Source organism: Anser brachyrhynchus, assembly GCF_964034855.1.
Source record: "Anser brachyrhynchus genome assembly, chromosome: 2".
NCBI lineage: Eukaryota > Metazoa > Chordata > Aves > Anseriformes > Anatidae > Anser > Anser brachyrhynchus.
In genome coordinates, this window is record NC_137695.1 from 128,968,928 (window position 1) to 128,983,652 (window position 14,725).

The 14,725-nt window shown below is 37.1% G+C and overlaps 1 protein-coding gene and 1 long non-coding RNA gene across 3 annotated transcripts in view; one reads left to right on the forward strand and one right to left on the reverse strand.

Moving 5' to 3' along the window:
* The window catches only part of HNF4G (hepatocyte nuclear factor 4 gamma), a 68,670-nt gene extending 63,667 nt beyond the window's left edge, over window positions 1–5,003 (forward strand). For both annotated transcript variants that reach the window (XM_080581640.1, XM_080581639.1), the window contains 2 exons: window positions 1,509–1,631; window positions 2,022–5,003. In XM_080581640.1, the coding sequence (XP_080437766.1) occupies window positions 1,509–1,631; window positions 2,022–2,140 (242 nt within the window). In that variant the 3' untranslated portion in view covers window positions 2,141–5,003. The remainder of the gene's footprint in view (window positions 1–1,508; window positions 1,632–2,021) is intronic.
* LOC308190358 overlaps window positions 1–14,725 on the reverse strand; it is a 620,619-nt gene that overhangs the window by 208,511 nt on the left and 397,383 nt on the right. The gene's annotated exons all lie outside the window — the stretch shown is intronic.

The window sequence follows — 14,725 nt, forward strand, 5'->3', positions numbered from 1 at the left end:
GTATAAAAAAGTTGTTGTCAGTGCTTTGCAGGAACCTCCTGGATTGTTTATGCCTAACTGTGTTGTCTTTCCAGCAAATGTCAGGGTGGTTGAAGTCCCCCATGAGAACCAGGGCCTGCAATTATGAGGCTACTTCCAGCTGTCTGTGGAAGGCCTCATCAACTTCCTGTTTAGGTGGCCTGTAGTAAACACCCGCAACAGTTTCACTCACATTAGACTGCCCTTTTATCCTTATCCATAAGCTCTTGACTTGTTCATCATCCACCCTGAGGTAGATGCTCCATACATTCCAGTTGCTGTCTTACATAAAGAGCAAATCCACCAACTTCCACCACTTAACCTTCCTGGGCTGTCTTTCTTAAAAAACGTGTAGCCACGTGTAAAAACGTGTAGCCATCCATGACAATATTCCAGTCATGTGAGCTATCCCAACATATTTCTGTAATTGCAATGAGATCAAAGCCCTGCAACCACACACAAATCTCTAATTCTTCCTGTTTATTCCCTATGCTATGTGCATTGGTGCACAGGCACTTCAGAGAGGTATCCAAACATGCCAATAACCCACGAGAGGTGCAGGAGAACCCCCCATAGTTATATCTTGTAGACACCTTGACTACATGCATTTGCTGGAGGTATGTCGACTTGAGCCTTATTTTGTTGTCTGGGTTGTCTCTGTAACTCTCCCCTCTCCTCCCCCTTCCTAGTATAAAGCCCTCTTCACTTCTGTGTCTAGCCTGCAAACAAAGATGCTCTCCTCTCCTCTGACAGATGAATCTCATTATCTCTTAGCAGGCCAGGTTTGTCAAGGTGAATCTCATGGTCTTAGTAGCCAAACGCCTGTCTGTGACACCAGCCCTGTTACCATTTGTTGATTTGCCAGCTTTGACTGGCCCTTTCAAACCTCTTTCCTTTGACTGCAAAGATTGATTAAAAACTACCTGCTTTTGAGTCCCTTACTGCGACTCCCAGGGCTCTGTAATCTTTCTTGATACTCTTTCGACTGCTTCTATCACTCCTATCACTGGTGCCCACATGACAAAAAAAAACAGTGGATAATAGTCAGTGGACTGAACTAGGCTTGGTAGTCTCCTGATGACTTAATTTCCCTGATACAAATGCCCAGTAAGCATCACACCTCTCTAAAGAGTGCTTCAGGTCAGCTAATAGGTGCTTTTGTACCTCTCAGAAGAGAGGTGCCTACCACTATCACCTGTTGCCTTTACTTAGTTGCACTGGTTGTTATACTGGGAGCAGATTCCTTATGTAGATTGCAGAACCCTTACGAATATTTCAATAAATCCACTGTTACTGCAGTCAAAACAGTGCAAATAAACGTAGTGCTTAATGTGGTTCAAGTCTGGTTAAATTGTTTAATGAATACCCAGAAGCAATTATTCAAATTGCCAATCAAAATATTTGCTCTACAGAAATGTAATTATTGCGGTATAAATTGCTGGCAACAACATGCTCTTTTGAATTGCTATGTGCTCGTGTTATTTTTGCAGGTACTTCTAATGATGCCAGTCATCTGCATCATCCAGTACATCCTCACTTAGCCCAAGATCCATTAACTGGCCAAACTATCCTCATAAGTTCAATGTCTGCTCCTGTACATGCAGAACAGATTTGTAAGTAATTGCAAGTTAGCCTTCTAACATAACATTTCAAAGTTACAGTTTAAAATATTAATTAAAATGGTGACCTGTCAGTGCTCATAGAGTTATTTCATCATCATTCTTATATTAAAGTAATTGTACATTAAAAACAGGTATTTATAAACAATGTTAAATAAGATACTTTGACTTGAATTTAATCTAATTTTAACAATTCAGCCCCATTCTGATATATCATCGGTTTCACATGAATAGTCTTTAATAAGCTGAGAAATTGTGATAATGTCCTATTTACCGAGCATGCCAAATGTAGAAGAACATCCATTTGGGGCAGTAGTATATATATACGTATGTGGAATAGGCCAGAATTTAAAAATACACAATTCTTTCTGAATTCTTTTCCAGCAACTCCAGAAACTCCATTACCTTCCCCTCCTCAAGGCTCTGGACAAGAATACAAAATGTCTACAAACCAGGCTTCAGTAATTGCACAGCAGTCTATTTTGAAACAAAAAACATTGTGATAATGTTTCTCTCTTTGTCTTGCTCTTCATACCTTCCTTCTTTATCCCAGTCTTTCCCTTCTTCCCCACTCCCTCCTTTCCTTCTTTCTTCCTTTTTATGCACTAAATAAATTGGTAGGACACTTGCACATTAAAAATCTCAGGATGATAAAGGAGATTATTTCCCCAGCAGCCACTACTGTGGGTGTTTCTTAAAACCCTTCATGATTTGGAAAGTAATACTTCCTGTTCTAACTGACATGTGCAGCTGTAACTGTGGCTACTGCAGTCTGAAAAATATGTATAAAGGTTGATACTATTTTCTGATCTTTTAACTGCACAGATTCTTTTTTTTTTTTTTATTTCCTGTTGTAGTTGTTGTCTTAATATTATTGTTTTAGATGTGTATATAATTATTTTTTTCATTGTGACTGAACTGGTTAGTGCTCGTTTAGCTGTGAATTGTAGACATGAAAAAACGGGTTAATCAAACCAAAGCCAAGATTCCATAAATAATAAAGCAGTAGGCTATCCAACAAAGCGCATGTGTTAAATATAAAGGAGAAAATACTGAATGGATAGAAATATCCAACCCATTTCCCCCTGTTTTTTTAAATATCCTGATTTGAAAGAAGCATCTCTTTCAAGTAAAATTTCCACAAAAGAGTTGAATTTTCCCTGCTTACCTATTTGTATGAATCAGAGAATCTGCCACATGCAAAGATGTTTGGGGACTTTTAAAAATCTACAAACACAGTAATGTCTATATTACTCAACTAGACAGTGCCTAGGCATGGGTGCAGACACCAGAATGCTAGCATTTATATTGCTAAAATGTTAGAAGGGGGCCCGGAATGTTTTGTCGTCAGGACTAACTATTGCTCTCCCAAACAGTTTCTGGGCACACTTTGGGAATTAGGCCAGTCTAGGAACACTTTTCACTAGGCACTTTGAATATGGCCAACTTTCTTTACAGAGTATAACTGTAGGAACGTGGCCAGACCATGCCATTTGACCTCAGGGCTGGAGTATATAGACTTTGTACTGTTTAATTTAATAGTGTAAATGTAGCCATTGTGTTTATTTACCTAAGTGGCTGGTGAATGTGTGTTTCAGCAATCACTCTAAACTTTACCTACAGAATAGTTGTAGTTATGTAGTAGCTCTCTGTCTAGAGAGAGATGGCTTACTAACCCAAGCAACAGACGTGGCTGAGTTCACCTTCAAGTGTTCCTGGTTTGAGCCATGGTATTTCAAGCCATGAAAATAGCCATCACACAAAATACTTGCTCTGTGGATTTCAAATTTTTAGAGTCTTCAAAAGCTTGGGACGAATTGACTTACTGTGAAGAGTCCCCTTTGCCATCTCCTTCTCCCTTTACAATTTGGGAGGATCTAGCATTGACTAAAGTTTTGTGTCTGGAGTCTATATTAACCCATCTGGATATGGATGCGCTGTTGATTTGCACAAAGGACACCTTGTGCGATATCTCAGTAACAATTTGTGAAAATGATCCGTTATGATATACAAAGTGATTATGCTGTTCATACAGTACTGATGTCATAAGAAAATTGCCACTTCACACATTTTATTTATTCCAGACAGCAATGTTTTTCCTTTAGTACTTCAGACTTTTTATTCCCAGAAGCTATATAGGAGAGAAACAGAAAAGAAAGAATAAAATTTTGCAGTTTGCTGAATTATTACAAAAAGAAAACACAGTCAAGTCAGAAATTCTTCAAGGTGTGATGTTGATCATCCTGAACCAGACACCTGTCTTAATCACAACATCCAAAGATGACATAAAGGCATTAAACCTCCGGCTTTTAAAGTTACTTAAACAAACGGATATTATTCTTCAGATACTATTTTGCAAGCAGGAAATAAATACACAGTAAATGCTGAGCTGACCTAACTGTTCAAACGGTTTTTAATGAGAATACATTTACCACCAGGTAGATGCTGGTTTTCCTTATGTTACTTTGAAGTAGTTGCATTTGTACTTAAGTCTGCACGCAGTTGCTCTTAAAGTTTACCTTGCTTTATAGAGTGTGCTTTTCTTTTTGTTGGTTACTCTTTATTTTTTTCTCAATTCATTGCTTTTTTTGCAAGACCCTTTTAGTATGAATTTTTATTACAGAAAGAAGTACCAAAGTTTTCCCATCAACTTTAGAGGGATCAGGACTGTACTATTTCTCCAAGCAGTTCACTAACACTTTGTGCAGAAACAGATAAAGCATGCATGAGAGATACCCAGAAGTCGACTGTCTGGGGTCACTTTTATATACCTATCATAGAAAGACAGTGAGTATTTGTCTCTAGCTGGATCTGCATGACTTCACCGGATCAGATTAGTTAAGCCCGTTGCATGAACCTGGCAGCACTGGTCTGACTAAAAACATTTAAGTGGAAATAAAAAGTAGTCCACAAGTTGGCTGCCCCTGCCTTATATAAGCAATGCACATAATAGTTGAATGTGCTTAGTTTTCACACTGTGGTTTAGATATCAAATGTACAATAAAATGTTTTCTCACACTGCCAAAAAGATGAAAAATATACTTTAGTATTTTATCTTACTAAAAGGTGTTATCTATTTTGTATGATGTATTACATTTTTGAATAAGAAGAACACCACTGTAATTTATTGGGAAAAGCTGATTTATTTTATAAATGTAACATTATTTTTGTAAACTTAATTATGCAAAATCAAAAATGATTAGCTTTGTTACATATTAAATTATAACAAGATGTAACTTTATATGGTTGAACTCTGATACTAAGTTTTTGTGTTGAGCATTTGAAATTGAAATGGTTGCTGGAAATATTTCAAATGGACTGTTTTTCATCAAAACTCAATAAAGAAAGATGAGTGATCCAAATGACACATTTGCCTTTCGGTATTTTTTTTTTTTACTATTTACATAAACAATTATGATGCTTTATATTGCTTATCTTATGAGTAAGCATAAAACCATACATGCTTTCATCTCTACAGTATTTACAGAATCACAAAATGGTTGAGGTTGGAAGAGATCTTATGGAGGTCATCTAGTCCAACCCCCTGCTCAACAAGGATATTGAAATCATATGAAGGAATATGATGGCAACATTTTAGTTGATTCTACTGTAACATGACAAAGTATTACATAGTTATGGTTTTCAATTTTTAGTTCTGCCTCAGAAAAGTATTAAAGCCCGTTCTTAATTCCATATGTGTTTAAAATGAAGCATATGTTCAAGTCTTTTTTTTTTTTTTTTTTCTGGACAGGGATAACTTCACAGATCACTCTTTCCTTGCTCTAGTGCATTGTTATTTAGACCAATTTAGTTACAACAAAGAAGTTATTTACTTTGTATGTAAATACTTTTAGTATACTTTTTAGTGAGTAGATTTTGAATAGAAGTAGGTTTGAGGATTTTTTTTGGGGGGGGGGAATAACACGATGAATTGGGTTATTTGCTTTTGCTCAAATGGTCTCTAATTTGGAGTGCAAAGCTTCAGGAAAAAGCTGTCATGGGAGGCAGAAGAGGCTTCTCTCTGAATGCTGGAGATCTTCAGGTCTCTTTGAGAAACTTGTCTGTGGCTGATTAGTCTAGATTAAAGATTTCTCTGCTGTTTACTTGTAAATGCTGACTTAGATGAAATAAGTTATGACTTTAAGGAGTAGAAGAGGGTGTTTTTTTTCAGCTTACAATGGAGAAAACATGGAAAACCCTCTAAATCTTCAATGCCATGAAATGTTGACAGACAGACTCTTCTTAAAGGATTTCCATAAATCAGCTTTACAGACAGCTTCAGTAGGTGAATCAGGAGTGTATATTTTAGAGAGAGAGATGGATGTATTAGCTTTCAGGTCTAATCACTGCATAAAATTCCTCCCATCTAAGGAATTCTGAATGTGGGTAAAGGTATTGAGTTCCAGGAACCTTCTGTGACAGAAAATTTAACATTGTCAGAATAAAGGAAGAAAATTCATTATAACTCTTGTTTAATATTTGTGTACTTGGTAGTTCTGTTTTCACCTGAATAAAGTCTGTCAGTCTGTGATTGAGTAAAATGTGTCTTTCCAACAGACTATTTCTAATTGTGCACCTCCAATATTTGTGTCACTTAGAATCACAAAATAATAGCATCATAGAGTCATATAATTATTTGGGTTGGAAGGGACCTAATTCCATCCCCCTTCCAATGGACAGGGACACCTCCCACAAGATCAGTTTGCCCAGGGCCTCATCCAACCTGACCATGAACACTTTAAGGGATGGGGCATCCACAGCTTCTCTGGGCAACCTGTTCCAGTGCCTTACCACCCTCTAAGTAAAGAACTTCCTCCTAACATCTAATCGAAACAGACCACCTTAGTTTAAAACCATTCCCCCTTGTTCTATCACAAAATAAAGAGTCCCTCTCCATCTTTTCTGTAGGTCCCCTTTAAATACTCGAAGGCTGCTGTAAGGTCTCACTGGAACATTCTCTTCTCTAGGCTAAATAACCAAAAGTCTCACAACCTTTCTTCATAGGAGAGGTGCTCATCTGATCACATTTGTGGCCAATTTTTAACACTACATTTTCCATGAATTATTTCATACATCTTCTGTGTTGTTTTACCAAATGCCTACATTTTTCATATTTTTTCATGATGTAGAGACAATTGGTTTCATCTTTCTCTTTATGTTCCAAAAGCAAGCAAGCAAGCAATAAATTATTTTTTTCCAGCAATTTTAAGTCATTGTGTTAACAGGTTTCCTTCTCTTCTGTCAGTTTTGTAATACAGAAAGAAAGGGAATATAGCTCTCATCAAAGCTGGTGTTTATCACTACTTCTTTCTGGTTCCTTACTGTCTTGTGGTATCCAAACATTTTAAGGAATTCTAAAGTCTACTTGTCAATAAGGAGCCTTTTAGAAAGTCAAAATCTAAACTTGATTACAAAGAGGAGTAAGGGTGCCTGATGTAACAGCTGCTCCAGGTTACACCATGGTGGTATGGCCTACACAGCACAGAGCTCTTCATTGCAACCACTGGTGATTCTGGGCTTGACACCACTTTTACCTTTAGCAAAGTTGATTGTCACTGGTGTCTTAACACAATGAGTTAAACGTCCACAGGGTGAACAGTAGCAAGTGCTGATCAAGGGGTAGTTTCATCTGAAGCTCAAGCTCTGTGCTCTGAGATGAGGAAAAAAAAGCCTAGACATCCACGTTTTTTTAAAACTCTTTCTACTTGTATCTGAATAACACTGGTCTCTCTGTAACAAATCTTACTGTAACAGGAGAGTACTCTCTCAATTAAATTATCTTATGAAATAAAATGAGATTATGACTGTTTACAGAAAAAAATATTTTACTAGAATAAGATGCATTACAGTCTTTCAAGGAAAATAGTGAAACAAGGAATGAAATAAGGCTTGCACAAATCTGATAACATCATTGATTCCATGAAAATATCATAAGAACCTCTATAGTGGAGATGAAAGCTTAGACAATCTTGCTCAAGACAGTTTGTTTGTTTGTGGTCCAGTGTATCACTTGTTCACTGCAAACATCAGATTAATTTGGAACAGATGATTCTTTTTTATTTATTTATTTATTTATTTATTTATTTATTTATTTAAAGCAGGTCTGGAAGCATATCCCAGCAATTTAGCATACCCTCAGACAACTTCTTGGCCCCCTGTGGGGTGACTGTACAGGGAGGCCTGTGTGCATTCTGCATTGATGTCCAAAGATCCTTTCTCTAAGCATTATTGAAACACATTTCTTATCAATGGGTACTAACACCATGGGAATGAAATGAGACTCTCCATATAGCCCATAGCAGTCATCAGTCACTTTTACCATAACACTTTGTTGCTTGTGGCATGGGTGAACCTGCCAGTTACATAGTCCTGAACTATATGCCCTGATGACTTTTCCTGGAGCAGCTCTACAAGTTTCCCCATTCTGGGAACATCATAAGACACAAAGCACAGCACTGATGGTAGCCAGGACTCACAGTCACCTTGCAAAGTAATCATGATAGCAGTTGATCCAGCATGATAACTCATACTTTATTTTATATTTCTCACAGACCAACAAACGTGAAATAAATACATGGCCAATTTTTAGTTTAGTTGTGTACAAAGTCAACACTTTGATACAACAGTGGAGAAAAGAGAAGCACTGGAGCTGGCAATCTGCTGACCTCTTACATCCATAAGTGGTATTGGCCACAGGCAAACCACTTGATCTGCAGATCCCTTGTGTTGCCTCTTAGAATAGTCCTCATTCTTTACCTGTTTGGAATAAAACCCAATAGTTTGGATTAAAAATACTGTCTAGCTAAAGGTATGCCAAATTTATAGAAACCTAGTTTTGAGATCATATGTGAATTTTGCTGCTTAAATGAAATGGTGCAGCTTGTTACATTTTGAACAGCAAGTTTCTTTTTTTTTTTTTTTTGCTGTTTTTTGACCCCCTCACAACTGAATGAATTTTCGTGAATATGACTGGCTAACAAAGCATCCCATTTTTCAGATGCCTGCCTTTTGTAATTTAAATAATGCAAACATATGAACATAGAAATTTTGCATTAAGAGGCAAAGGCAATCTCACCAATAGAGTTTATTCAATATATTTCCAACATCATCTGTTCCAAGATATAATTAAGATTACCATAGCCCAAGACTAATGTTCTGTGGTTTCCAAAAAGTGAAGGAGATAACAATTGTGACAGAGGACAAGAATTTTCCATATCATTTTTTTTCATTGTCATATTAGTGTTTTTTTTTTTTTTTTAATGAGCATTAGTCTTGATCAGAAATAGTGTAAGGGAACAATACTCTAAAATATGCAGACTGATGTATTATAGAATAGCAAAATTATATATTATAAATATTTAATGTATTTACTGTGAAGTACACTTTTTTTTTGCAACATGAACTAATATCGATTTTTATCTCAACAGCAAATTCATGATTTAACTGTAGAATGATCTGTCATCTATTTCAACTCATTTTTTGAAGGTTAATTAAAATTTAATCCTGTGAGTAACTACATAGAAGCAGATATTCCATCCCTGTGACACTGCCTGTTCAGAGACTGACAGCCTGAGGTGGTGCTTATTAACCAACAAATAATTTGAAAATGAAAATAGGAATGGAGTCCTTTAGGAGGGCAGAAGAGGAATATACATCTCCTTGATTGTGAGAAAAGCACTGCTGGAGTTTTCAGTTTTTAACTTACAGAAGGAAACACCTGTTTAAAGTGAAATTTACACTTAGAAGATAGGGGGAATTGTGGGGAAAAATGCCTTACAAAAATGAAGTGTTGTTAGTCTCAAGGGAAAACAGTTAGAGAAGATAAATTCATGAAGGTTTGATGAGTACAGAAGGACAATCAGCCAAGGAACTAAGAACTATTGCCTTTTTCAATGTCTCAGCTTCTAGAGGTATATGAATATATGAAAAGGAATCTTTATTTTTGCGGTTGGAGTGAGCTTCGAGGCATCGTGGTTACAGAGAACCTCCTCAAACAATGAAACTTACACACAGGAAAATCAGAAGGCATATTATTTTGATCTGGAAATAATTTAGTTTATTGATTATTTTATATATATGCATATATATAAATTATATATACACATATACATATACAAGTCAATCTTTCTGGTATTTTGAATGCTGTTTCCAGGTTTAAATACTTGGAATTGACCATTCTATGTCAAATGTAATCTTCATATTCTGCGTGGTGGTGGTGTGAGTAATGAAGACATTAGAAGGCTAAAAAAAGAACCACGAAACAATAGTAACTCTCAGACCCAAAGAATATGCCTTCAACGGCACACTAAATAGACTCATGGGACCTACTTCAACTAAAGCATGTTAATGGAACTAATTTGCTCAAATTACTGTCTTCAGCCCTAATAATATTATTTGCTGGTGATAAAGGTCCTTTAGTGTAATAACTAATAATTGCATTACTCTGTCTTCTCTCTCACCTGAATCTTATCTTTCCCAGAGTAAGAGTCCTTATTTATTTACAGCTTAATTTATATTGAATCTTGTGCTTGAGAATGCTTGAACCCATCAAGCTTGCAGTACTTGTCACACTGTTAGTCTGGTTTCATGTGAGTTCAGACTGAGATTCTCTGGGAAAACAAAACAAAACAAAACAAAACACAACAAAAAATACTAGAATAACTAGAAAGTGCAAGAGAAAGCAGCAGATTTAGAGGGATGCAGCACATCCTGTCATTTCTGTTACTTACTGCTGCTGAACTCATTGCCTACTATTTATGACCTCTGAACATTTTAGCAGCTGCATGGTAGTTCCTCATGTCACAGGGAGACATATGGTGACACAAAGGTCTATATCCTGCCACTCTTCTCTGTGCATTCTACATCTGGACTGGTATAGAGAGTGTTTGAAAGGATGTAAGCAGAGAAGTTATTTCATACTATTCCTTTGTTTAAAAGGCAAAATTCATGAGTCATCCTTTGTCTCTTTGAACTTTATTTTGTTCATGAATACTAATGCTAAAATAACTGAAAATGTAAGATTTGGACTAGATCCTTAGTTGATACTTTTCTCTTTCTCTACTGCTCACCTTATTAAAATTAGTTTTCAGTAGTGCTCATTTTCTAATACAACTCAATTTTATTACTAGGTAGTTTAAGATTTCAATCTAAGATTATGACATGACTATGTGACGGTAATGAGGAATACCAATATTTCTGTAAATAAAGTGTCATTACAATCAGTATGTGTGCCACATGCTTTCAGGCTGTTCTTCTCTGAAGTTCTGTAATTTGGGTGCAATGTGCATTACAGGTTAATCCCCAGAATGCACAAGCCACTTCACCAATTTAAACCTCATTATTTCCTGTCACTTTGCTTTAAACTACAACCACCATGTGAAACAAAGCTGTGCCTGTTGTCCACTGTCATTTGCTTTATATATAGAGACACTGAGAATTATTTGTTGACCTTTGAAGTAGAGTGTCAAGCTCCTTTAATATTCTTTCATTTCAGATTATGAGGAATACAACTGAGAGTGCTCAGTCAGTCCCACGTGACTAGTATCCTCTGTGGTAATGAGGCTAAGTGGTGCAGGTGACCCCTAATGTGAGAAGGAAGCAGCAGATTTCCTGCTCCAGCATCTCTGTAAGGCTGCATCACCCTGTAACTGGAATGAACCTACTTTCTGTTTCTTTTTCTGTGGAATAACAGCTCAGCCTCCACTAAAGCTCCTGCTCCATTTAAATAGTCCTTATTCATGAATTATGTATTTGGTTTTTCATACGAAAAATATTATAATGAAATATTATGACACAATCCAAAATATTACAGTGTTATGAGAAGAAAAAAATAGCTAAAGAGCTTAGCAAGTGTATGTTGGAGTTTTATCAAATTCTGTTATATAAGTAATCAAGTTTGAAAAGAGATAGCAGGGGTCCTATTATCTCCCTTCATACAGAAATTTAGAGTATCTGGGTATCACTCACTAATGTATCCTAGTCTACACAAGGAAGCACACACCCTCAGGGCGTAAGGTAGAGCTCATCAGGCTGCTAAGATATTTGAGATATAATCTGGAATAATGCTTAGCACTCTGACCCGATCCAATACAGCAGTTAAGCAATGCTTCAGTGATATGGTTGACCTCACTGGAGCTACTCATGGACTAAAAGGTGAATGCATTCCAGCACATTGTGCTGTGTAGGGACAGTCTGCATGCCACTGCATGCCACCCTGCAGAACTGGCAATACTGCAGTACTGCAACTCATCATAGAAATTACTGCTATTTCAGCCACAGTATTAAAAACAAAAACAAAACAAAACAAAACAACCAATCAAACAAAAAACAAACAAACAAACAAACAAACAAAAAAAAAAAACACAGCAACTTTCAGCAGAACAGCTGCTCTCTCCTAGCCACAGAAACTCATGTAGGAAGACAAGATGCAGACTGAGCCAAGTGTCTTGTGTAAATGGCAAAGACTGCCCCATCTCCTCATTATTTTGAATACAAAAAGAAAATTACAGATGGAAAATTATGACTTTTATCACTGGAAATTGTTGAGAGAGTTTTGAAGGAAGTGAGTTGTTCTTTTCAGCTTCATATGAAGTGTTGGTGGAACGGACTGCTCAGCCATCAGCTGGGTGGACACTTTTCTCCACAAAGCTAAAGTCGCGAATGGAGTTACATCCTTGCAGCAAGGTCAGTGACTGAATCAGCTATGAAAGACTGCTCTAGTTTATAACACCTTTCGACACAGCACCCCTCAAAATGAATCTAATGATGGGAACTTTGCACTAAAGCTAATATGAAAATGTGAACTTTGGCACTAATCTTCAAAGATTCTTTGGCACCTAACTACTACTTAAATCAATGGAAGTTGGGTACCTAAATAGTAATTATGTGCCCATGTATCTCTGAGGATCTGTGCTTTTGATCTCCAAATCTGTCAGTGCAGATCATTACAAGCTCTACATTTGCTTTAAAAAATATACGAGGAATGAATTAAGGATAAGATTAATTAATAGTGGCATTAACTGTAGCAAAGCAAAGAGACAGATTGCACTGACAGTGAAACTAGAAAGGATAATGGATTTAATGGCATGTGTTTTAATGGGAAAAAGTAACCTACTGCACGAGACTGTCATATCTGAAAAAAATATGTCTACCATTTACAGTTCATATAGGGACAAAAAGGTTTATACACTGGCAGTACATAAATCACTGAAAAGACTGAGCTGAGATCTTTATAGAAACAGTGATGTATTTTTCCTCATGAAAGTCCTAGCCCAATTTTGTGTCTACACAGTCTCTTTGTGGCTCAAGGGGCTGACCTACATCCAACACCCAGTGCTGAAGAGGGATGCATCCTGAGTGCAGATAGGCCCTCTGACCAAAGGTCCATTGAAGAACAGGCATGAAACCTCTCCTCTTCATTTTTTTTACTGGCTAACACAAGGATCTCACCATATAGCCAATATAATTTAAGGTATGTCACCAAGCAGGGTAGGGACAGAGCCCCTAAAACAAGTCAGAAGATTTGACTAGTGGGCAGTGAGGTAGAAAGTTAAACATTCCTACTCCAGATACCTCCCATGTGGAAATTTGCATGAGTGATAAACACCATAAATAGAAGGCAGAAAAAGATGTGTCCTTATTGAGCCCTTTTCCTGAGCAAGCTGTGGATCTCCATAGGAAAACTTGATCATGTTCCAAGTCATTGAGGCAATGATGCTTCTGCATGTGTATAGAAGTTAGATTTTAGGAGCTTTTCTAGGGGACCTTGGTGTTAGGAAGAGCAGAATCTTGATGATTAGAGTTGGGACCTGTGTCCCTCTTTGGTCCTGTGTCCTTCATCAAGATTTTATGGCCTCTAACTACCTCTGGGCTCTCACTGACAGCTGTCATATTGCAATAATTATACCTTTGTCAGTATAACAATAAGCTTAGTGATTTAATGAGGCTGGTAAGGCTAAACTGCCATCAGACCTAAGATAGCATTTCCAGACATTTCTGTACAAACTGCCATCAGACCTAAGATAGCATTTCCAGATATTTCTCTACTAATTTTGTATTCTTCACATGTGTCATTGCATAGGGTAGACATGGCTTTCTGTTGGATCCCTTTATAGACCTACTTTTCAGTGGTTTCTTCAGAGGATTCTTTGCTACTTCCCTGAGTCTGACTTTTAACTGATCCAAATGATTACAGAAGCAGACATGATAGAGGAAGCAAGTAATTTTAAAATTGACAATAAATGAATATTGTAACTGTTATACTAATTTATAGTCAAGCTGATAAAGAATGCAAAACATGATGACAACAATATCTTCATCTGGAAATGATGCGGTAAAATCTGTGAGTGAGACTTAAGTGGGGAGAGGGTTTCATCCTAAATTCTTAGAAGTGGGAAGTAGTTGCCTGTGACACCGATTTCAAAGTCTGATGGCTGTGTTCTGTCTCAGCTTGCTGTTAACATTTGAATTGAAGTAGTTCTGCTATTCCAGGTGTTGTGGGGAGAAAACAAAAAGGAAACAAAGAAGCAAACAAAGAAGGAAGGAAACCTTTGTAATGATATTAAGATGAACAATTTCACTTCCACAATCCCACGGTATTCAATTTAAACAGCTGGATGGAGAAGGAGTGGCTGAAGAACAAAATGCTGGTAGATGAAGCAGATGTCTAGGTATGGTTTAGTGTATTTTTTGGGGGGGGGGGAAGGAGGGTAGAGAGAGATAGAGGAAAGGAGGAAAAGAGGAAGGGAGGGAATACAAAGGAAGAGGAACTCTTGCCTAAGCCCTTCCTTCTTTCTGGGGCTGCTGCTGCAGGGCCAGCCCTCAGACTGAGCAGCCCTGAGGCTACCTTGCTAAGTAGACAGATCCTTCTGCAAGTGCAAGATTACTCCCCAAAGAATGTTATCGACTGCTGTGTTCAGTTTGGTTTTAAATGATTCATGTACTAATTGAGCTTCTACTACTTACCAGCTGAAATATCATTTGACCTCCCTGTCAGGGAACACAGTCTTGTTCTGGTGTCCTGATAATTGTCATTGCATAATTGAACACCACTACCAAAAATAAACAAGTGACTGCAGAATAAATTCAAA